The 25,340-nt window shown below is 45.5% G+C and overlaps 1 protein-coding gene across 1 annotated transcript in view; it reads left to right on the forward strand.

The window, feature by feature from the left end:
• Positions 1–25,340, forward strand: part of KMT2B (lysine methyltransferase 2B) — a 357,171-nt gene that overhangs the window by 222,215 nt on the left and 109,616 nt on the right. Inside the window, exons 23-27 of the mRNA XM_029577331.1 lie at positions 8,151–8,309; positions 8,751–8,868; positions 9,714–9,792; positions 10,023–10,183; positions 10,292–10,510. Coding sequence (XP_029433191.1) covers positions 8,151–8,309; positions 8,751–8,868; positions 9,714–9,792; positions 10,023–10,183; positions 10,292–10,510 — 736 coding nt within the window. The remainder of the gene's footprint in view (positions 1–8,150; positions 8,310–8,750; positions 8,869–9,713; positions 9,793–10,022; positions 10,184–10,291; positions 10,511–25,340) is intronic.

Here is a 25,340-nt window from a genome sequence, read left to right on the forward strand (position 1 = left end):
GCTGCTGAGGATATGGGAACACTCCCTCGCAGTGCTTCCCGTAAAGAAGGTTGATGGGGTTTACCTCATCCAGAAGGCTCTCGGATTGAATAAACAGCCGCCCCACCAGTCAGTGGTGATTGAATCCACTCTCGAGAGTCAAACGGTCTCGTTCCCATTCCTTGGTGCCCACGGGGAAGGACCAGAGCGCAATGGATGCTCTTGGGAGGAAACTCTTTCAAGGGCATGCTTATTGCTCCATTGCTTCCTTCCAGCTCTACGTGAGCCAGTATTTATGGGACATCTGGAAACAGGTGTAGGAAGTGGCCAAGCAGCTGCCTCAATAGCAGCAGGACACCCTCATGTCACTAGTGCATAAGGGCCTGGAGTGCGGAAAACATGAGGTTCGAGCAACTTCCGATGTTTAGGAGATGGCATCGAGGGTTTCTGCACTTCGAATTGGCGCCCCCAGACTGGCATAACTGTGTGCCTCAGATCTCTGACCAGAGGTACAGGAACAATTCACTGACATGCTGTTTACTAGGGAGAATCTCTTTGGAGATAGTGAGGGATACGGTGGCCCAGCTCCGGGCCCACCATGAAATCCTCCAACTCTCTGCCAACACTCCAAACCCATTCTCCTCTTCTAGAAGACCAGCGAGAATGGGATAGAAGAAGTCTTTCTTTCACTAAAGGAAGTATTTTCCTCTGCCCTCTCTCGTCAAACCATCAGGGCTCCAGTGGCCATCCCAGACAGTGGAGAGCCCCCAAGCCCCAGCTGGCACTTCAGTCAACACCAGGGATGGGGTTTTGACAGGGTCATTATTTGCCCATGTTTCTGGTCTGTTCCTGCCGCCTTACCATTCGGTTCCCACAGGCCACCGACCGTTTCGCGCCCTTTTTATTGGCATGGCGACTGAGTTCAGAAAGTGCCCAGAGTGTCCGTGAACAATGTCCATCACAGACCCTCAGACTGTGTGTGTTCTGTGCCTGGGCTCATCGCATGATGTCCATCGGTGTCCCAAATGTGCCCAAATGACTCCAAAAGGTAGACATGTCCTTCTGGATAAGATGGAGGCTCTTTTCAAATTAAAGACAACTCCATCGACTTCTGCAAAGTCATCACTGGCGAGTAATGGTCCTTCCACTGACAAGTCTCGCCGGGAGCGGCAGGGAGACGGTGACCGTCCGTCACAGATGCCATCCAGAGCATTGGTAGCATCATACTCGGTGCCGGGGAAAGACCGGACTGAGCACTGAGGGAAACATCGCCACCGGCACCAAAGTGATTCCATTCCCGGTGCCAGCACCGACATCACAGCAGCATCGATGGCCATCGCGCCCCCTTCGAAGAGGGCCTGGGCAGAGGAGCCCCCATCCTCCTCTGTACCCGAGACCCCAAGGTGTTCCCCACCAACACCGGTGCCAGGTACTGTGCCTCCACATTCTCCTGTGGAAGAGCCAGTAATGCCTAGCCTGCCTCCCCCTGTAGCTGCACTATCCACACCTGCTTTCAGGGAGGAACTGGGCATCCTTGTCCACCAGGCAGTCCTCGATGCCTTCCGGAACCTACAACCACCAGCGATGCCAGCCCCCACACCGGCACCGACCCCAGAACCATCGATGTTTGCACTGCTACTGGACAGACTTGACACCCTTATCGGTGCTTTTCCAACTCGGCCCATTCCACCGGCACCGAGTCAGCCATCGAGACCTCCGCAGCTCCCGATACCCATTCCGGGCTCCTCTGAGGACGACAACACTACCTCCAGTCCGACTCCAGCTCCAGGTCCATTGATGCCGGAACCGCTTCCAGGTCCATCGAGGCTCTCGGGATCTAAACTTTCACCGTTCCCCTCGTTGCCATCAAAGCCGCCATCAATGCCCACACACCCTGGAGTGTTTGACATTCTCCCTCCTTCCGGATCTAGACATGGGACTCCCTATGATCCATGGGAGGATGTGGATACAGATTCCTCTACATCAGAGGACTTGCTCTCAGAGCTTTATCCTCCAGAGGAAAGACGGCGGTCTCCTCCTGAAGACCTTTCCTTTGCCAACTTTATCAAGGAAATGTCCGAAACCATCCCCTTCAATCTAGTGACGGAGGAGGACATGCGTCACAAAACCTTAGAGGTTCTGCCGTTTGTTGATGACCCCAAGGAAATTATGGCCATTCCAGTGCATGAAGTCCTGTTGGATCTCCTACACCACCTATGGGAGCATCCTGGCACTGTTCCACCAGTAAATAGGAAAACAGATGCAACGTATCTAGTTCAACATGCCCCAGGCTTTCAAAAACCACAACTGCCTCATCAATCTGTTGTGGTGGAATCTGCACAGAAAAAGGCAAAATGATTACATCCATATTCCTCAGCTCTTCCGGGTAAGGACCAGAAGTTCTTAGATGGACTGGGTCGAAAAATTTTCCAAGGCTCCATGTTGGTGTCCCGTATAGTCTCCTACCAGCTATATATGACCCAGTACCAAAGAAACCTTTGGAAACAGGTCCAAGATTTCGCAGACTCATTACCTCAACAACAGGAAAGCCTGACTATCATTATCCACAAAGACCTTGAAGCAGGGAAGCATGAAGTAAGAGTGGCATATGACTCCTTCGAGACTCCTTCCCGTTTGTCAGCAACAGGAATCAGAGCTAGAAGATGGGCCTGGCTAAAAGCTTCTAAGACCTGAGGTCCAAGACAAGCTTGCTGATCTCCCGTGCACTGGAGACAATCTCTTTGGTGATACATATACAAGATGCAATGACTCAGTTGAAGGACCACCATGAGACCCTATGTCAATTTTCTACAGTCATGACAGACGCTCCCTCATCATCCCGCAAAAGCATGAGAAGGGACCCCAGAAGACCATTCTACTGCTCACACAAATACTATCCTCCTGCATCTAAAGCAAGACCAGCCAGAACCCAAAGCACCCAGAGCACAGCCAGCCCCACAAGCTGGTCCAGCTTCCAGATTTTGATGCGTTCCCAGAGAACAGCGGCCACTCGTCCATGAACCCAAATCCAGAAATACCCATAGGAGGCAGATTATTACTTCAAAAACAACTGGTGCCTTATAACAATGGATCAATGGGTAATATCCATCATAGGCCCAGGGTTACCAACTAAACTTCCTCACAGTTCCCCCAGACTCTCCGCCCAATCCACTGTGGGCCCGAAAGGACCACACATCGCTTCTAGAGTCAGAACTTTCCACCCTTCTGCAAACCAGGGCCGTAGAAGCCGTCCCCCTGACACAGAGGGGCAGAGGGTCTACTCACACTATTTTCTGATTCCAAAAAAATCGGGCGGTCTCCGCCCCATCATAGACTTCTGCAATCTCAACAAATTTCTTCAAAAAGAAAAATTCAGGATGGTATCTCTCGGCACCATGCTTCCCCTACTACAACAAGGAGATTGGCTCTGTTCTCTGGATCTTCATAAGAACATAAGAAAATGCCATACTGGGTCAGACCCAAGGGTCCATCAAGCCCAGCATCCTGTCTCCAACAGTGGCCAATCCAGGCCATAAGAACCTGGCAAGTACCCAAAAACTAAGTCTATTCCAGGTTACCATTGCTAATGGCAGTGGCTATTCTCTAAGTGAACTTAATAGCAGGTAATGGACGCCTACGCACATATCACCATATTCCCACATCACCACAAATACTTGCGCTTCATAGTGGGCCACAAACATTTTCAATACCGAGTTCTGCCATTCGGAAGCTGTGTGGCCCAGCAATGTGAGGAATTGATGGGCTGAGGCTGTTTTGTATGTGTGCAGAGATGTAGCCAGTGTAGAGAGATTGGCTCTCTACACTTTACAAAATGCCTCGGGTGTTTACAAAATGCTTAGCAGTGGCTGCCGCACATCTACGCAGAAGCACCGTCCACGTGTTTCCTTACCTGGATGACTGGCTAATAAAGAGTTGATCCAAGCAAGAAGCTCTCAACTCTGTAAAGCTCACTACGAATCTTTTACACTCGCTAGGATTTCTGATCAATTACCAGAAATCCCACTTGACTCCCTCTCACCTCCTTACCTTCATCAGAGCAGGTTTGGACACCACAGTTGCAAAGGCCTTCCTGCCCAGTGACCGCGCAGACATACTTTCTACACTGGCTACATCTCTGCACACATACAAAACAGCCTCAGCCCATCAATTCCTCACGTGATGGGCCACATGACTTTCACAGTCCATGTCACTCCTATGGCCAGGCTAGCCATGAGAATAACTCAATGGACTTTGAAATCTCAGTGGCTCCAAGCCACTCAACCTCTTTCATCCCTGATCCATGTAACCGATCAGCTGCGTCTGTCACTTCTTTGGTGGACAAACAAAGCCAACTTGAAGACAGGTCTACACTTCCAGCAACCAGTTCCTCAAGTGACCTTAACCACGGACGCATCCAACTTGGGTTGGAAAGCTCATGTGAACAACCTTCAAACTCAAGGTACTTGGACACAACTCAAAGCAAAGTTTCAAATCAGCTTCTAGAGCTTCGAGCCATACGTTATGCTCTATATGCGTTCAAGGACTGCCTTCACACAAGACTGTTCTCATACAGACAACACAGTTGCAATGTGGTACTTGAACAAATAGGGAGGAACAGGCTCTTATCTGCTCTGCCAAGAAGCTGCGCAGAACTGGGCCTGGGCCCTTGCACATTCCATGCATCTCCGGGCCACTTATCTTGCAGGCTTACACAACGTAGTAGCAGATTGCCTCAGTCAATGTTTCCATCCCCACGAGTGGTCTCTGGATCCCTGTGTAGCCAGCAAAATCTTCCAACGCTGGGGTCAACCAACCATCGACCTCTTTGTATCTGAGCTAAATCACAAAGTGGACAGATTCTGCTCCCTGCACAAGCAACAAAACACGTTAGCCATAGACGCCTTTGCTCGCCCCTGGAAGACAGGCCTCTCCTATACGCCTATCCTCCGATACCACTAATAGCCAAAACTCTCATGAAGCTACAACATGACAGGGGATCATTGATACTCATAGCCCCATACTGGCCTCAACAAGTATGGTTTCCTATGCTTCTCGACCTCCATCCGAGAACCAATTTGCCTGGGCACAGCGCCCAATCTCATAACTCAGAATGGAATTTATAATGGCACCTCTGAAAGTCATGAATAAACGTAATTACCATTACAATATTGTAAAACTCCCATACCAAAACAGTCCTAACTGCCAGCACTCAAACAGTAGCAACCTTATCTATGAAAAGGCAATACTGCAAATATTACAGCAGGCCACACCAGGCCCTAGAACACCAATACATCTCCGATTGGGAAAACAGAACAAGCCAGGCTGCTATAGATCCCTACACAGAAAAACTACATGCCAGCAAAATAGCTCCCCTTGGTCACATATGCAGAATACAGACAGACTCAGATCAAATAGAAAATAAAGAGTCCAGAAATAGAAACATGATGAGAAGAACTGAACTGGATCCCACAACAAGCCAGCCTCTATATGCACAGCAACAATGGAAAAACAGAAAAATTACCAATATTTCCCAAAAAACCAAATTTTAAAACAGCAAAAACATCAAATTACACTCAATTAAGGATTAAAAAATCTCCTGCTCTCCATACCTGGGATCTTTTGATTTCCAGTCACCCTGAGATTTTCGTGGATTTGGGGCGATAGGTTTGCGCACACACACACACGCCAGGCCTACATCTCTATTGGACTTTATAGGAGTACTGCTAGACATGTCTTGGGCAGGAGCCTTCCTTCCACATCAGAAGGCTATCACGTTGATATCCACTGTGGGAAGGATCCAAGTGAGTCGGGCATTATCATGGGACATGTTGAAGTTGTTGGGCCTCCTAGCGTCAACAATCCATGTTACTCCCTTGGCACATCTCCAATTGAGAAGACTCCAATGGACCCTCTGCTCACATTTGACACAGGCCTCTCAGGATCTTCAGGACAGCGTCTGTATTTTGCAACTGCTTAAGGACTCCCTGTCCTCGTGGCAGAACATTTGCAATCTGATCAAAAGAATGTTTCCAAATCCCTGACTATGGATGTATCCAACCCTATGATGTGGAGCCCATGAGGGGGGGTCTGCACAAGCAAGGCCTGTGGTCTGCTCAGGAAAAGCTTCATCAGATAAATTTCATAGGGCTACGGGTAGTTTGGTACACCCTAAAGGCCTTCAGAGATCGGCTGGCCAACAAAGTGGTCTTGGTCTAGACAGACAATCAAGTACTACATCAACAAAAGCAGGTAGGCACGCGATCATATCTTCATATCTGGGAAGTTTCTGGATTTCACCTGGAGATTCAAGGTTTAGAGACCTGTCTCTGGGAGAGTACCCAGGATCTCTGGGTCTAGAAATGGTGCAGCTCTTTCCTCTGTCTGTGCTGAGGAGATGGAGGGTACTAGGATGGAGTCTGAGGCAGGAGAAAGTTCTGCTGCTGATTGGTTCGAGCTATCACAGTAAACCAATCAGCAGCAAGAGGCAGGCAAGCACTTTCTTGTTGCCATTTCTGCATGAATCAGGGTAAACAAGATGGAGAGAAGGTTGCAAGAGAAAATGTGCATGTGGTAGGAGTAAGTGAGAGGGGTGAAAACCTATGAGCGTGTGTTGAGGGGCCAGAGAGAGGAGAGAACAAGAGAATATGGAGTGGGGGGCAGCGAGAGGAGAGAGCAAGAGAGTGCTGGGAGGGAAAAGGGAGAGAGGGAGAGCAAGAGTGTTTAGGTTGGGTGTGTATGTGAGAGAAACGTTAAGGGAGCAAGAATGGGGGGTGAAGCCAGAAGAAGTAAGGATAAGAGCGGCAAGCAAAGGGGCAGAAAGGAAGGTGGGGGGAGTGAGACAAGACAGCCAGAGGAGAGTGCAAGAGTTGAGGGAGGAAAGAGAAGGGGAGAGCAAGAGTGGGGAAGAAAGAGGGAAGAGCAAGGAAAGGCGAAGTATCAGCTGCCTTCCTTTCCGTGAAATTTAGTGTCTGCACACTGACTGCCTTTGTATAGCCCTGGTTTCTTGATCATGTGTGATTTTGAGGTATGGAGGGATCTGTCTTTTAATTTATAACTTTTTATATATATATGTGTGTTGTATATAAAGAATCCTGTTGTCTTGGGTACAAAAGATCAGAGCAACTAAAATAATTACCTCTTTGAATGTACAAGGAAAGGCAGTATAATAAACTAAACCTATACTACAGTTTAACTAATTAAGCTTCCCTTAAACTTTACTTTTGTGTTATATTTGTACAAATGACTAACAATCTAAAATGTCCTTAGGTTTCTTTGGAATCAATGTCAAGTTATTCTGTGCAATCCACCCCCCTAATTAATGGGTTAGTCTATAGAGCAATAATGAAGGTGGGGTGGATGAGAGTTTGTGTTGGAAGTAGGAACCTTAAGACATAAGAAAACAAAATTCCCAACAGCAAAACAGCCCTTTCCCCTTACGGTTATGCTTTTTATGATTTTGATGCTCAACGAGACCTGTTAGCCAAGATGTTTTCTTTATGTTCTTAAATTTACAATTTTAATTTTGAACTAGTTTACCCTGTTCCAAGTTCCGTAACCTTGTCCTATGTACCGCCTCTAGGCGAAATTTATGTTCTGTTTCAATGTAAACCGATGTGATCTGTATTTCATACAGGAGCACCGGTGTATAAAAATCTAAAAATAAATAAATAAATAAAGTACGCTGTTATGCTAACTGAATAAGCAGAAAAGGATTGACAAAAATATCCCTTTAAAAAAACAAACCAAAACTGAAAAGCAATGGAAAAAATGCCTTCGTTTGTAATTGAGCCTCTCCAAGAATGAGGTTTCCGTATGTGCTGTGGTTCTGTAGTTGCCTTGGAGCTTGGTTTTGTGTCCAGGATAAGTAGTTGGGCAGCACAAATGAGGAAGAGAAAGCAAGGGCTACATCAACATTTTTTTGCTACTTCCCCAAAGCTGCAGAAGGTAGCTTTTTGCCTAGGTCTATTAGAGCATTTCGGGTTTGGCCACTGTGCCATATTTCTCCTTTGCCTTGGCATTATAGAGTAGGAGATAATCTAGGGAGCACCTAGGCTGGCTTTGTATGGAACTTGAGAGCTTGACATTCCCTTCCTGTGGCTTTTATTCTCGTTCTTGTAGTGAGAGATCCCCAGTGGCCTGACTCCTTGTTCCTTTTCCCCTTTCCCTCTTAGCGCTGTGATCTCTGCCAAAAGCCAGGTGCCACAGTGGGCTGTTGCCTCGCTGCTTGCCTCAGTAACTTCCACTTCATGTGTGCCCGGGCCAGCCGTTGCATTTTCCAGGATGATAAGAAGATGTTCTGCGAGAACCACGTGGACCTCTTGGATGGGCAGGTAAAAGGGGGAATGTCGCCACTTAAGACTTTGCCACTAACCTCCCTATCCTCAGTGGGACTGGAGACATTCCTTTCCTCCAATATTTTGTGCTTAATGCTGGTCTATGGGAGAGAATATTGACCAACTATATTCCCTCAACATTAGAGCCTAGGGGGGAAGGGTCTGCTCATTTTCCCTCTCCACTTTTTCCACTCACAGTGTTGGTGAGCTATTGTAAGTGCTTTTGTGCATTCTGTGAGCATTTCTGTTCTTTCCTTGCCCTATTAGGTGGTGCCCCAAACCATTCTCTCCTGCTCTCCCTCCACTGTCCCTTTGGATGGTACTCCAGATACTCTGCCTATATCTCTCTTCCCTTCTCCTCTTCTTCTCTCTTCCTTCTCCATTGTCCTTGAAGAAAGCACACCAGGTTCATTCTCTCTCCCGTCCCCTGTCTTCTAGACTGTTCCCCCAGACAGCTTTGATGTGCTGCGGAGGGTGTATGTCGATTTTGAGGGGATCAGCTTTAAGAGGAAATTTCTGGTTGGGCTGGAGCCAGAGAGCATTCGCATGATGATAGGTGAGAGCAGTGCCTGTTGTCGAATTCTGTGTATGCAGTCCATTCTTTCACTGGAGTCAGTGCGGATAATGTTCTCATGTCTATTCCTGTACCTGCATCGTCCTGGGTGATGTGCATATAAGTCACTCTGTGTTCTGGGGTCAGTGTGACTGACATGCATGTTTCATTACTTGTACTGTAGTGATATGTACCAGTAGATGAATATCGGTGATATGTACCGGTACATATCGACATGAATATGATATGAATATGATATGTACCGGTACATATCGACATGAATATCGACGTGATATGTACCAGTACATGAATATCGGTATATAAAAGCCCTTTAAATAAATAAATAAATAAATAAATACTGTAGTTTTTATGGACTTGTGTGTACTTCATGCCTATGTGGACCTTATACACACAAATGCCACTGCTCCTAAATTCCTAAATGTTGATACTTTCAAAATCTCAGCAAGAAGTAAGTCAAAGTAACCACAATAAGCCAAAGAGTGGTTCATATAAAAATAAACAATAAATAGAAGGGCACTGTAAAACCTAAATTAAAAGCTACAAAATAATTAAAAAAATACCAGCCAGATATTTATTGAATATTAAAACATACACATCAAACAATACATAATGTATCAAAACAAGACACAGTTATCTTTTGGTGTATTGCCTGCCTCTGTTTTACTTTTAAAATTTCGCCTGAAAAAAAATTACTCCAAACTTTGATACCAAAATAGTGTGGCAGAATCTGGAACCTGAGGTAGTGCTCTATACATGTGACCTTGCTGCCTTTTACTATGGATATATGCATAGGTGTTGAGGATAAAAAGCCTTTGTGTTATCCTTAGGTTCCATGAAGATAGACAGCCTAGGCATGCTCACAGACTTGTCTGACTGTGAGGGGAGGCTCTTCCCTGTCGGCTACCAGTGAGTATTGTACAGTCCAAATGAGCCAGAGTCAAGTCTGTTGCATGAAGGTACAACCTTTTTCTTTACAGATGTGATTGTACCCATTCCACCACATAGTATACATGCTCTGTCCTTCCTCTTCTGGATATGTACTCCTGTGTTGTTTCTGTCCTCTTCTCCAGCAGTGTGACCTCATGCAGGCTGTCGTCTTGTTTAATATTTGCTCACTGATTTGACTTCCTCGGCAGATGTTCACGGTTGTATTGGAGCACAGTTGATGCTCGCCGGCGCTGCTGGTACAAGTGTCGGATCCTGGAGCACCGCCCTGCAGTGACAGAGGAGGAACCAGACATCACGGCAGAGAAGGGTACAAACCATACCATAGCACATGGCCCTGCCACTCAACTGGGTAAGAAACACCCCAAGATAAGTTTTCATCTTTCTCCCATTTTTCTCTAACCTTCAGTACTCACATTTTCTTTGTTTTTTCTTTTTTTTCAATCTCTCTGTCTCTCAGACATCCAACTGATGGACCAGCAGCTCCAAGATGCCCCCCTAAGCTCTCTTGCACTTGAGCGCCATTCTCCTTCTCAGAATCCTGGGCCTCTCCCTCCTCCACAGCCCATTTTGGCCACCTCTGCTCCTCGCCTTTTTTCTGGAGCTCGCATCAAGATACCAAATTACTCTCCATCAAGGCGTCCACTGGGGGGTTCCTCTCGACCCCTCCCCTCCCCAGGTAAGCAGGGCTCAGAGAAGTGTTCCCAAAAATCCTATTACTATTAGTGGCTTCTCCAAGATCCCAAGATTACCCTATTCACAAATTTAGTAAAAGAATGTCAATTTACCCACTAAAAAGCCTGAAAAGAGCGTTATCAAGCTAAAGTTATGGTAATGTTGAACTTGTATTTAGACTGGAGTATTTCTGCGTTCATTATTTTGAAGTTAGAAATGTTTTTTATGTAGATGGAGACTCGGAAGCACAGGACATTCTCCCAGGACAAGCAGGATGGTAGTCCTCACATATGAGTGACATCATCAGGATGGAGCCCAGCATGCCACTATAACCCTGCATCCAGCAGGGGCCCCCCTTCAGTCTCTTTTTTTTCTGTGCAGCAGTTGCCTTGCGGATCTCAGGAGCTCTATGAGAATTCCTCACAACTTTTTTCCTCGCGGAACTTTTCAAAATTTTTCAAAACCTTTTCCCCATCCCGGGGTACCCCTATCGACCATCGACCTCCGCTAGCGTTGGTAAGTTTTTACCTCGTTCTTTACTGCATTAATTTTTTCAAAAATGGCGACCGGTTTTCGGAAGTGCCTCAAGTCAGAGGACTATGTCCATTACGGACCTGCATGATGTCTGCGTTTTATGCTTGGGGCCTTCCCATGATGTCCAACTGTGCATCAGTTGCGCCCAAATGACTCTGAAAGGCCGCCGGGCCCTCTTAGAAAAAATGGAACACCTATTCAAATCTAACTGCTCGACCCCGTCTACTCCAGCTAAAGAGTGCACCGACTCGAAAGCCGTGTTCGCCATCGTCTCAATACCATCGAGACACCAGTGACCGCCAGACACCAGCATCTTCACATTCAAAATTCAAAACTACTGGAATAGCTGCCTCCACACCATCAACCTCCTTCTCTCAAGTCTCTGCCTCGTACTCAATACATCCAAGACCGAACTGCTAATCATTTCCCCCAATGATAATAACCTGCTAGCCTTCAATACCAACACACCACTAACAAGTCAAGTGAGAAACCTGGGGGCATTCCTAGACTTCAGAATGAACCTCAAAAAATTCATCAACAACACCACCAAAGAAGGTTTTTATAAACTACAGGTACTAAAACAGTTAAGACCTCTTCTACACTTCCACGACTGCCGTTCGGTCCTTCAAGCCATACTTTTCTCAAAGATTGACTATTGTAATGCTCTGTTGCTAGGTCTCCCAGCCTCTTCTACCAAACCTCTTCAAATGCTGCAAAACGCTGCAGCCAGGATCCTCACAAACTCTCGCCGCATGGACCACATCACCCCGATTCTAAAAATACTCCACTGGCTACCCATTCGCTACAGAATTCTCTTCAAGACACTTACTATTATCCACAAAACCTTATTTCAGGAATCCTCACTCCAACTTACCATACCCCTCAAACCACACGCCTCTACAAGACCCACCAGATCTGCATACAGAGATTCCCTCCAGGTTCCCCCAAAAAAGTCCGTTCTCCACAACACCATTGAAAAACGTGCACTATCAACTGCCGGTCCGCATCACTGGAACTCTCTCCCGCCAGATCTCCGCCAGGAACACTGCCATATCACTTTCAGAAAAAAATTAAAAACTTGGCTGTTCGCCCAAGCATACCCCTGAAGAAACCGCAGGATCACCCCCACAGTTACATACCCCGCGGTTGCGTCCTCCTTCAGCAACTCAAAAAAGGAACTGTTTCTCGGCCAACCGCACTTTAATATAAATTGCCTAATATTACACACGATGTAATTTTGGTATATAATGCTTACCATGTAAGCACTTACGTTTCTGCTTATTTGTTTTGTTCTCCTGTTAGAAATTGTTTAACCTATCCTTTCCTCTAACTACCAAGTTCCACATTCCCTGTTATAATGTAATTTCCTGCTTCTATTGTTAACTGGTTTTTTCCCCCTAGTTCATTGTAAACCGGTACGATAAGACCTGGTCTTGAGCACCGGTATATATTAAAAGAATTTAAATAAAAAGCATCGACATCCTCATCCTCTGCACCGGAGAAGGACCGGGCCGAGCACTGAGAAAAGCATCGGCATCGAAGAGATACTTCCTCCAGTACAGTCATCGACAAGGCATCGGCATAGATGGAACCACCGACCAAAAAGTCCTGGGGAGAGAGCCCCCATCTTCCTCTGGGCCCGGGACACCGAGGCATTCCCCACCTGCAACTTTGCCGGGAGCCAGACTCCACATATTCCTGTGGACCCTCCAGCGATGCCTATGGAGCCTCCAACCCCGGAAGCTGTGTTACCAACACCAGCCTTCTTGGAGGAATTGGACCGGATGATCCAAGAGGCAGTTCTCCAAGCGCTTCAAGGATTTCAGTCGCCACCGGCACTGGCTCCCATGCCGAGGCCTGATCCAGTGCCTATGATGCTGGCTCCCCTACTCAAGATTAGACACCCTCATTGGCGCACTTCCATTGGTGCCCGTGCCTCCCGGCTGACGATGCCTCCGAGGCCGCCGGTTCCTCCACCGCCATCGACCCCAATTCCTCTATCATCGGACGATGAAGACGGTGACCCGTCGATGCTGGACCCGATTCCAGGGTCATCGGGTATATTTCCACCCCGACACCCAACGAAAACACAGATACCATTGGTGCCTCCACCAGCCTCGGTGCTGCCTCCACCTTTTTCGGTGCCTCCATCGATTCCATCGGTGCCACCTCCTGATCTGGCTGGATTAGGACTTCTCCCTCTATCGGAAGAATCACAAGGTGCAGGAGACCAGCCATACAATCCTTGGAGTGATGATTCCTCTGACTTCCAGGATTCTAAGGACATCCCATCGAAGCCTTCATCTCCAGAGGAAAGACGGCGCTCCCCTCTAGAGAACCTCTCCTTTGCAAGCTTTATAAAGGAGATGCCTGAAACCATCCCTTTTAAGCTGCTGACTGAAGAGGACGCCAGACACAGGATGCTGGAACTTCTGCTCCCAAGGAAGTGATGGCAATTCCAGTCCACGAATTTCTGCTTGACCTGATGCATCGTACCTGGGAGCATGCAGGTACAGTTCCACCAGTGAACAGAAAAACTGATGCTACCTACCTGGTTCAGTCAGCCCCAGGATTCCAGAAAACCCAGCTCCCTCACCACTCTGTAATGGTCGAATCCACTCAGAAGAAAGCTAAGTTGTCCCTGCCTCTTTCTTCTGCCCCTCCTGGAAAAGAGCAGAAATCCTTGGATGCTTTCGACCGCAGAGTGTTCCAGGGTTCTATGTTAATGGCATGTATAGCAGCCTACCAGCTATATAATCACACAATACTCTAGAACCTCTGGAAGCAAGGTCAGGATTTCTCCGAATCCCTGCCAGAGAAGTTTCAAAAGGGATTGAATTCCATCCTCCAGAAGGGCCTTGATGCTGGAAAGCACAAGGTCAGAGCTGCCTATGATATCTTTGAGACTGCCTCCAGAGTGTCAGCAGCAGGCATAAGTGCTCGACGTTGGGCATGGTTGAAATCTTCCTACTTACGTCAAGAAGTCCAAGACAGGTTAGCAGACCTTCCATGCACAGGGGACAATCTGTTTGGGGAGAAAATCCAGGAAGCAGTTGCGCAACTCAAAGACCATCATGAGACATTGCGTTACTATCTACTGTTCCCTCTGACTTTTCGTCTACCACCAAAAGACCATTCAGAAGGGATCCCAGGAGGCTAACCTATAAAACCCGAAGGTATTACTCTCCTCCATCCCGGATTCGACCAACCAGACCCTATCAAAAAGGTCAACTCGTCAGCACAGGCCTCCGAAAGCCCAACCGGCCCTACAGAATGGTCCTGCATTGGGTTTTTGACTCCCTTCTAGAGAGCAGCAGTCAACCCCCGCCTCCAACATTATTTCCTGTGGGAGGCTGCTTGTGGCACTTTGCTAAAATATGGCACAAAATTACAACGGACCAATGGGTCCTTTCTGTGGTTACCCACGGTTACCATCTAAACTTTCTGGCGCTACCACTGGACTCTCCACCTAGTCCAGTGTGGAGTTTGACCAACCATACTCCACTTCTCTAGGCAGAACACTCAATCCTCCTGCAGTCCAATGCCGTAGAAATGGTTCCCCCGACTGCAGCAAGGAAAAGGGTTCTATTCCTGATATTTTCTAATTCCAAAAACGTCAGGCGGCATTCGTCCGATATTGGACCTTCGTGTCCTAAACAAACATCTCCGCAAGGAAAAGTTCAGGATGGTCACCTTGGACACCATGCTCCCTCTCCTACAAAAGGGAGATTGGCTCTGCTCTCTAGATCTTCAGAAGGCATATGCCTCCCCCCCCTATAGCCATAACCCCTCCTCATCAAAAATATCTAAGATTCTTAGTCTGTCACCAGCATTTCCAATACCGAGTCCTACCGTTCGGCCTAGTGTCAGCACCCCGTGTGTTTACAAAATGCCTCTCAGTAGTAGCAGCTTACCTACGACAACGCAGCATCCACGTCTATCCATATCTAGACGATTGGCTGCTCAGAGGTCAATCCAAGGAAGTAGTACTACAAATCCCTCTGTCACTATACAACTACTACAATCCTTGGGGTTTCTCATAAATTATCCCAAGTCCAAACTGACTCCATCACGTACCCTCTCCTTCATCGGAGCAGATTTAAACACCATTCAAGCGAAGGCGTTCCTCCCAAAGGACCAAGCACGCACATTATCAAACTTGGCCAAAGCAGTACAGACTCGCCGAACGACCACAGCTCATCTACTAACCTTACTAGGTCACATGGCGTCCACGGTTCATGTTACCCCAATGGCTCCAACCTTCAGATAGGACTACCCTTTCAATCTCTAGAACCTCAGATTACACTGAAAACGGATGCCTCCAACCTCGGTTGGGGAGCCCATGTCAGGAACCTGGACCACACCGGAATCAAAGCACCAGATACATTTTCTGGAGTTCAGGGCAATACGGTATGCACTATTTGCTTTTCAGGATTGCCTATCCAACAAGGTAATCCTAATTCAAACAGACAACCAGGTAGTGATGTGGTACCTCAACAAGCAAGGAGACACAGGCTCTTACCTGCTATGCCAGGAGGCGGTGCAGATCTGGACCTGGGCTCTCTCCCATTCCATGCTACTGAGAGCAACCTACCTGGCAGGTGTGGACAATGTGATGGCAGACAATCTCAGTCGGACCTTTCATTCCCATGAATGGTCCCTAAATCCCACTGTAGCGAACCAAATTTTCCACTAGTGGGGCCGCCCGCACATAGACCTCTTTGCGTCAATTCATAACCACAAAGTAGACAACTTTTACTCTCTACACCGCAGCCGCAAAACACGACCGAGGAATGCCTTCGCCCACTCATGGACAATGGGTCTTCTATATGCCTACCCTCCACTTCCATTCATCAGCAAGAGTCTCGTGAAGTTACGGCAAGCCCGGGGCTCAATGATTCTCATAGCCCCTTACTGGCCGCGTCAGGTTTGGTTTCCCATCCTACGCGACCTCTCAGTCCAGCAACCAATTCGCCTGGGCACAGATCCAACTCTGATAACGCAGAACACCAGACTATTGTGTCATCCGAACCTCCACTCCCTGTCTTTGACAGCATGGATGTTGAAAAGTTGATACTACAATCCCTTAACCTTTCTGACAATGTGTCCCAGGTTTTCGTAACTTCTTATCGTTCCAAATGGAAAAGATTTTCCTTGTGGTGCACGATGAAGGAAATCACTTTTCCTGCCCCACAACAAGGTTCCTGGACTACCTCTGGTACCTTTCTGAGTCTGGTCTACAAACTTCCTCCATCTGAGTACATATCAGCGCCATAACCACTTACCATAAAGGTATAGGAGATGCCCCAATCTCGGCGCAGCCCCTTGAGGGGTGCTTTATAAGAGGCTTGCTACAACTGAAGCCTTTGGTTCCGGCATGGGACCTCAATGTGGTACTAGCACGGTTCATGCGACCTCCGTTCGAGCCTCTGCATTCCTGCAAGCTACGTCATCTCACTTGGAAAGTGCTCTTTCTACTTGCTTTAACATTGGCCCGTAGAGTCAGTGAGCTACAGGTTTGAAGTTTGTGCATCGTTAAAACCTTCCAAGTATCTGAAATTCTGTATCATATCTCCCCTGTACCTCCTCTATTCCAGCGTATACATACGTAGAGCGTATCACTTCCTTGTACTGTGGAGTGGTTCAAAGAAGGGAAATAAATGGTCTAAGACAACTGTACCTCTTGCTGACATCTGCAGAGCTGCCACATGGAGCTCTCGCCACACTTTTGCAGCTCGTTATTGTCTCAACAAGGCTGGCAAACAACATTCCATCTTTGGCCAGTCTGTCCTGAGTAATTTGTTTCCAGTTTAATAACCCAACTTCCTTCCTGCGACCCACTGTGAAACTCAGGCTGCCCTCGTATCTAAAACCACCCCTGTTGTCGTGCCTATTGCATGTCGTTGGGTGCTTTTGGTTCACTTACTCGGGCATCCTGTAGCTCGCTATTCACCCATATGTGAGGACTACCATCCTGCTTGTCCTGGGAGAAAGCAGAGTTGCTTACCTGTAACAAGTGTTCTCCCAGGATAGCAGGATATTAGTCCTCACGAAACCCGCCCACCACCCCGCGGAGTTGGGGGTCACTCCCATTTTCTTATTTTATTTTTCGTTCGTACCTTTTACTACAAATGAGATTGAAGGGGGGACCCCTGGTGGATGCAGGGTTAGTGGCATGCTCAGTGTGCCAGTCAAAGTTCTAGAAACTTTGACAAAAGTGTCCCGTGATAGAGCTCCATCCTGATGATGCCACCATATGTGAGAACTAACATCCTGCTGTCCTGGGAGAACACCTGTTACAGGTAAGCAACTCTGCTTTCTCCATTGTCAAGCAAGGCAGAATTAGCCATGATACATGGGTGCCAAACAGGCCCATCCGGTGCCAAACAGGCCCATCTCTCCTAGCTCATAGAGCTTTTACTCTACTGAGCATGCACAGGAGTTCCCATGCGCACACTTTTTTCATCCAGGCTTCCTCATAGGTATACCCTCTTTCTCTTCTGTTTTGGTACTTTATAGTTTTCTAACCTTTTTTTTTTCTGCTTTGAGTTGCTTTGCTTCTTTGCAGTTTCTCAACAGCACTTTTCATTGCTACCAAAAAAAAAAATTTACTAAAAGGATAAAGAATATCCGGCTCCAAGAATGCCATGTCCAGTGGCTTCAAGGATTGTGCATGTGGGACACAAGATGTCCATAATCAATGGTGATATTTGTTTCAAATGCCTGGGGCCAGACCATGATGAAACCAGCTGCTATGACAGTGATCTTGAAAGATCTTGAAAGAATAGAGGTCCCAAAAGAATAGAGCCTGGAAGATGGAAGAGCTTTGCAAGTCGGTGAAGTCAGTTGTTCCTCCTCTTGGATCAGGGCCTCTTTGGGTTCTCTCTGTATCGAGTTGAGCAGGGGCTCCTCAAGCAATGCTTCCCCTTCTGTGAATCCAGTTCCCGGATCTACCATAGTGCTGGGGTTGAGTAAGGCTCCAAAGCATTGTGAACAGTAGTGAGCCCTTCGCTCACCAGCACACAAGAAAAAGCGCAATGGATCAGAACTAGTGGTGTAATTGGTGCCATTGAAGCTTACGTCTGGTTCCCTGTACGTACCCAGATCAGTCTAGACTCCTAGGTTTTACCTCCCTGCCAGCAGGTGGAGACAGAGAAAGTTTCACTGACACTGTACATAACCCTGTGTGCTACCTGCAGTCCCTCAGTATTTCTCTGTCTCCAGCAGATGGTAAAAACATAAGAACTTGCCATACTGGGTCAGACTCAAGGGTCCATCAAGCCCAGCATCCTGTTTCCAACAGTGGCCAAACCAGGCTACAAGTACCTGACAAGTTCCCAAAATTAAATAGTGAGGTAGTGGAATAACAACACATACACAAAGCAGGAAGTCACCAAGAAAAAGCAGAATTGCTTATTTTTATTATTTTCTCACAATTAAGTATTAAATTAGAAAGACAGTTAATCGTAAATGGTAACCACACCCATTCCCCATTTAGAGTATATTATTGAACTATGTAACCTTCAGGAAAAGACTTAAGACGTGGCTCTTTAAGCAAGCATAATCTCTTCATATCTTTATATCTAGCTCAGTCATCCTAGCTTCAGGAATGTACACTCATCCTTACTGACGTTATTCTTTCCTTTCATTTCTCTCTTCGCCCAGTTCAATATGCCCTGTTATTTGTAACTATTTTTCGCTGCACTTAAGTTAAAGTTTTGAAGTTATTGTGCACCCCTGTTCAGCTGTAAACCAGCATGTTGTGATTGTATCATGAATGCCGGTATATAAAAAACCTAAATAAATAATAATGGCACCCTATGGATAATTTAGAAACCACATATTTGTGCCTAACTGTAAACCGTTGTGATGGTGCACTACTAAACGATGGTATAGAAAAGTTTTAAATAAATAAATAAGCTACTATTTCTTATTGATTAATAGCAATTTTTGCACTTCTCCTCTAGTAACTTATCCAAATCTTTTTTAAACCCAGTTATACTAACTGCCGTAACCACATCCTCTGTTCCAGATCTTAACCATGCATTGAGTAAAAAAGAATATTATATCAGATTTTATAGGTCATTTTCCATTCCTTCTGCTAATCTTTAAGTATACCTCTAGATTTGGCTGAAAATAACTCTAACTCCAATGGACAGTTTAATTCATTATACCATTCCTGAATTGTAGGTGAATTAACGGCATTTCATTTTCTCAATATAATCATTCTTCCAACAAATAGTAATTTTTTAATTAGCATGCAGATGGTACCATCCACTTTCCTGTGGAATAAAATATAGAGTATATAGTCTAGGATTATCTGGCAAAGTTAATTTCAACATTTGCTTAATACACCCCCGAACATCAAACCCAAAATTGCTGAAAAATTGGACACATGACCAGAACAGATGAAATTTAATGTGGACAAGTGCAAGGTGATGCATATAGGGAAAAATAACCCTTGCTGTAGTTACACGATGTTAGGTTCCATATTAGGAGCTACCACCCAGGAAAAAGATCTAGGAATCATAGTGGATAATACTTTAAAATCGTCGGCTCAGTGTGCTGCAGCAGTCAAAAAAGCAAATAGAATGTTAGGAATTATTAGGAAGGGAATGGTGAATAAAACGGAAAATGTCATAATGCCTCTATATCGCTCCATGGTAAGACCGCACCTTGAATACTGTGTACAGTTCTGGTCACCACATCTCAAAAAAGATATAATTGCGATGGAGAAGGTACAGAGAAGGGCAACCAAAATGATAAAGGGGATGGAACAGCTCCCCTATGAGGAAAGGCTGAAGAGGTTAGGGCTATTCAGCTTGGAGAAGAGACGGCTGAGGGAGGATATGATAAAGGTCTTTAAGATCATGAGAGGTCTTGAACGAGTAGATGTGACTCGGTTATTTACACTTTCGAATAATAGAAGGACTAGGGAGCATTCCATGAAGTTAGCAAGTAACACATTTAAGACTAATCGGAGAAAATTCTTTTTCACTCAACGCACAATAAAGCTCTGGAATTTGTTGCCAGAGGATGTGGTTAGTGCAGTTAGTATAGCTGGGTTCAAAAAAGGTTTGGATAAGTTCTTGGAGGAGAAGTCCATTAATGGCTATTAATCAATTATACTTAGGGAATAGCCACTGCTATTAATTGCATCAGTAGCATGGGTTCTTCTTAGTGTTTGTGTAATTGCCAGGTTCTTGTGGCCTGGTTTTTGGCCTCTGTTGGAAACAGGATGCTAGGCTTGATGGACCCTTGGTCTGACCCAGCATGGCAATTTCTTATGTTCTTATGTTCTTAACATGTGATAGAGCCCCTCTCTTCCCACATTGCCTCCAGTACATCTCAGGTATTTTTTTTATCCATTGCTTTTAATTGTACAGAGGTTTTGCATGCTCTCTGCTGTTTAGTTATACTCACTGCTCCAGAACCCTTCCTGCTCAGTTTCTTTCCCAAATTCCTTATCCCACACTTTCTAAACTTGTAATGATTTCATGTCTTGTTTCCAGGGTATTGCTTTCCAAATTTTACTAATTCATCCTTTTGTAATGTGTATTTTACATAAGAACATAAGACTTCCCATACTGGATAAGACCAAAGGTCCATCAAGCCCAGTATCCTGTTTCCAACAGTGGCCAAGCCAGGTGATATGTATCTGGCGGGATCCTGTTAAACACTAAATCACGCTTAAAGGCGCTTCTCCATGAACACAAAGTTACCATACCAAATTTAGTAGAAACAAATATCACTTTTTTATTGCATATCAGTAAGCAATGCAGGTACCCTTGGGAGGTACAGAGTCACAGCAGTTCTCACAGGACAAGCAGGATGGTAGTCCCTCACATATGGGTGACATCACAGGATGGAGCCCAATCACGGAAAACGTCTGTCAAAGTTTGCAGAACTTTGACTGGCCCCTACTGGGCATGCCCAGCATGGCACTAACCCTGCAGCCAGCAGGGGTCCCCCTTCAGTCTTCTTTTTTTCGTGCAGCAGTAGCCTCGCGGTAAAGGAGCTCTAAAGAGATTCCTGACAGGAATTTTCCTCCAACTTTTCTCAGTCCGTGGTACTCCAGTAAGTTTTTACCCGTTTCCCGTCAATTACCGTTGAGTTTGGCAGGTGATAGAACCTTTCTCTCTCAAAGAACTTGGAAAAAATTCTACTCTTGCTATTTTCTTATCCCCCAAACATCGGGGGGATTGAGGCCCATCCTGGATTTACAAAAACTGAACAAGAGCCTGTTATATGAGAAGTTCAAAATGAACTCCCTCCATACCATCCTACCCTTTATTCAAGTGGGAGATTAGATGTGCACCCTGTATCTAAAAGATGCATATGCTTATATACCCATCACTCTAGTTCAAAATACCTCTCATTTGTGATGGTCTCCTCTCACTACCAATGCAAAGTTCTTTCTTTGGTAGAGATTACATGACTCTGTCCCTCTTATTTGTTCACATAAACATCACTGTCTAGTTGTCAGTTTGGATCAAACTTCTCTTCCCCTAGAGTTGTGAAAAAACTCTTAATGCATGTCTGATGGCTTGTAGTTCCAAGAGGCTTCATAAAATACTTAGTGATAGTGGCAGCACACCTTTGTCACTAGGAAATTTCTTTCCTTACCTGGATGACTGGCTAGTGATGGGACATTCCCCTTGTAGAAGACAATCAATCTCTTTCAGTCTCTAGGGTTCATAATCAGTTTTGCCAAATCAAGTTTTGTTCCTTCCCAAAGAATCACGTTCATCAGGGCATAGATAGATTCCCTAAAGGAGAAAGCATTCTTCCTATTTGAATGGGCATTCTGCTTTCAAATCTACTACAGCAGGATAAAGTGCCTGCCCGAGAAGTCCTGGTTTTCCTGGGGCTTATAGCAACCCATAAGGGTCACCGGTGGCTAGCTCAAAAGATCCTGGAGAATAGGTGCTTTTTAGCTTCTGCTGTATCAGGTAATGATAGGAATGAGCATGGTCACCAGGGAGTGGGGCACACATCCGGACTCCTTCCAAACGCAAGGGATCTGGTCGTTTCAGATAAACCTCTTGGAGCTACGAGCCATCTGACATGCATTGGGAGTTTTTTTTCACATCTCTTTTGGGGGAAGAGAGTTTTAATTCAAACGGTCAACCAGATAGCGATGTTTTATGTGAACAAGCAATGGGGACACAGTTGTGGTCTCTCTAGTAAGAATAAGAATTTGGGTGTGGGCTTGCAGCCACAGAGTCTTCCTACAAGCAACCTACCTTCCAGGGATCTCCAACACATTGGTGGTTCGCCTCGGCAAAGTTTTTTGCCCCTGCGATCTCTAGACCAAGCAGTAGCAGATAAGGTTGTTCAACCTTTAGGATCACCCAGTTTGCAACAACAGGAAAGTAAAAAAATATTCCACTCTTCAAAAGCAAGTTCAGGTCTGCTCCCAATACTCTTTTGCTCAAATGGGATGCAGTTCTACTGTATGCCTTTCCTACATTTTTGTTGGTAGCAAGAACAGTGCAGAAAGCTCTCAAAGATTTAGGCGTTCCTCATCCTTATTGCTCCAGTGTGGCCAAGGCAAGGGCAGTACTCTTACCTCATCAGATTGTCTATGTGCCTGCTGATCTGGCTGGGGTCTGATCTGGCTATACTAGCCGAAGAGGAGGATCTGTTATGTCATCTAAACTTCCTCTCTCTCAGCTTGACAGCATGGATATTGAGTGCTCTTTAATCTCATCACTATCACCGTCAGTGTCCAAGCAAGTTTAGGGTATTGTAATTTCTCCCAGGAAGATTTCTGCCTGGATAACACAATTTTAAATGGAAAAGGTTATCTTGGTATCGGGCAAGCTCCCTGAATCCTTATCTCTGTGCTCCAAAGGATTTTCTCAAGTACCTATTCCTCTTCTGACCTTAGTACATTGTTGATTAAGGTGCTTCTCAGTGCCATTACTGTTGACCATCTTCAAGTGGATGGCAAGCCAATCTCCATTCATGAAAGGCTTATGGCATTCGAGATCTCCAATTGCCAAGCCACCAGTGCAATGGGATCTCAATGTCAACTTGGCACAACTGATGAAGCTGCCCTACAAACTGCTAGAGTATGCTGCCTTAAAGTTCCTTACCTGGAAAATGGTAATTCTAGAAGAATCTGTGAACTACAAGCATTGGTTCATTACTCTCCATACCTACAGTTTTTCCATAAGTGGTGCTCTGCACGCAGCTCCAGATTCTGCCAAAAGTAGTGTCCAACTTTCAAGACCTCATGCACATAAAGGAGAATAAGCCCCTGCATTCAGTGGACTGTAAAAGGGCCTTAGCATATTATCTAAAGAGAACTCAACCCCCACATCATCAGGGTCTAAACTTTACATCTCTTGTGATCCTAACAGATTGGGACTAGAAATACCCAAGCACATGTTGTCCAACTGGCTAGCAGACTGTACCGCACATTGCTATGCTCTGGCTGGCCTTCAGATCACAGGCACTGTCGAGGCTTATCAAGTAAGAGCCTTGGCTACCTCAGGGGTTCACTTAAGAGCAGTGTCCATTAAAAATATCTGCAAAGCTGCATCTTGGTTTTCTGTTCAGACCTTCACATCCCAGTACTGTCTAGGCAGCCTTTTAAGAAGCTACAGTAACTTTGGGCAAGCAGTTTTGCACAGTCTCTTCAAACAGTAGTCCATTATTTATGGGGGGTGGGCGGGAGCTGCTTTTTCAGTAAGTGCTCTGCTAGGCAACCCTAAGCTTGGGACTCCTCGGGGATGTTCACCTGTGTGAAGCATGTGAATGTGTCTTCTCAGTGGCAGGGCCAACCTTTTGGAATACTCTGCCAGTTGTTATGCTCACTAACAGATGTTAAGCAATTCAAGAAAGCACCAAAAACATTCCTTTTTCAGAAAGCATTTGCAGAAGATTGAGTATAATGGAACAAAGAATATAACCCAGGCTATTAGAGAATATTGATTAGCGATGTAGGTTTAATGAATGATGTCAGATTTGTTTTGTTGTAACAGGATGTCTGGGAGGCTGCCTTTCTCATTTTGGTAGCAAACTGTTTAAATTTGTAGGATGATGCCATATGCCATTTCCCTTTATTTGTAGTCCTTTTGTTTGTATTTTGTGGATTTTTAGTGTTTTATTAGAATCTTGATGTTTTTAACAGGTCCTTGTTTGATGATGATTTTACATTCCTCTTTTATTATGCTTATTTATAGTATTATATTAGGTTTCTGTTTTATGTTGATGTTTTATATTTGATTTATTTATTATGAATGTGCTTATGGAATCTGCTATGCACTGTGGAATATAAATGCAGTAAATAAACATATGGCTAATTCAGCCCTGCTTTTTGACAGAGAAACAAGTTTCCTGTTTATACCCCAGATCAGTCCAGACAAGTGGGTTTTGCATCCCTACCAGCAGATGGAGGCAGAGAAGAAAAACTTTTCAGGCACTGCTACCTAACTGAGAGTGCCACCTGCAGCCCCTCAGTATTTCTCTGTCTCTAGCAAGTAGTAGAGGTGCAAACCTGCAGTCTGAGAATTAAACAGAAAAAGGCAGAATTCAGTTGCAGAATTGTTCCCTGAGATGTTTAGTACCTTCGTGTGCTATTACTTAGGTAGAGCCAGGTGAGCGGGGGATTGGTGATCTCTGACCTGTCTCCGCCCGCAGCATCCAGAGGGTCTGAAAGCCAGGGGGCCTGGCTCCCTCTCTCCCTTCAAGGTCTTCTCCTTCTTACCACTGGCCAAGAACAGGAGTAGCGAAGTAGACCCATAGAAGGGTCTCTAGAGAATTCCTTGAAACTTTGGGACATATAATTTAAATCAATTCAACAATTACTTACCCAGATGTTTCTCTCCTTAACTCACTCCAAAACTGAAATCTTATTGATATGCGACAAAGTTACTGAAAAGATAACAACAGAAATCACACATACCGCTACATTGCATAATATCCTTCATGAAATTAGAGACTTGGGCTGCATTCTAGACAGCGAATTCAATTTGAAGACATCAGTAAAGGCCACAGTAACAGAAGGTTTTTATAAATTACAGATTCTAAAAAAATTAAAACCCCTGTTACACAGCAATGATTTCAGAATGGTCCTACAAGCGCAACTCTTATCTAAACTTGATTATTGCAACGCCCTGCTTCCTCTATTCGCCCATTGCAACTTCTGCAAAATGCGGCTGCACGACTCCTAACGAATGGTAGAAAATACGACCACATTACTCCGGTTTTGAAAGAGCTCCACTGACTGCCAGTTTAAATGTTTGACCCTGATACATAAAATCATTTACGGATAGAAAATTGAATGGTTG

Source organism: Rhinatrema bivittatum, chromosome 14, assembly GCF_901001135.1.
Source record: "Rhinatrema bivittatum chromosome 14, aRhiBiv1.1, whole genome shotgun sequence".
Taxonomy (NCBI): Eukaryota; Metazoa; Chordata; class Amphibia; order Gymnophiona; family Rhinatrematidae; genus Rhinatrema; species Rhinatrema bivittatum.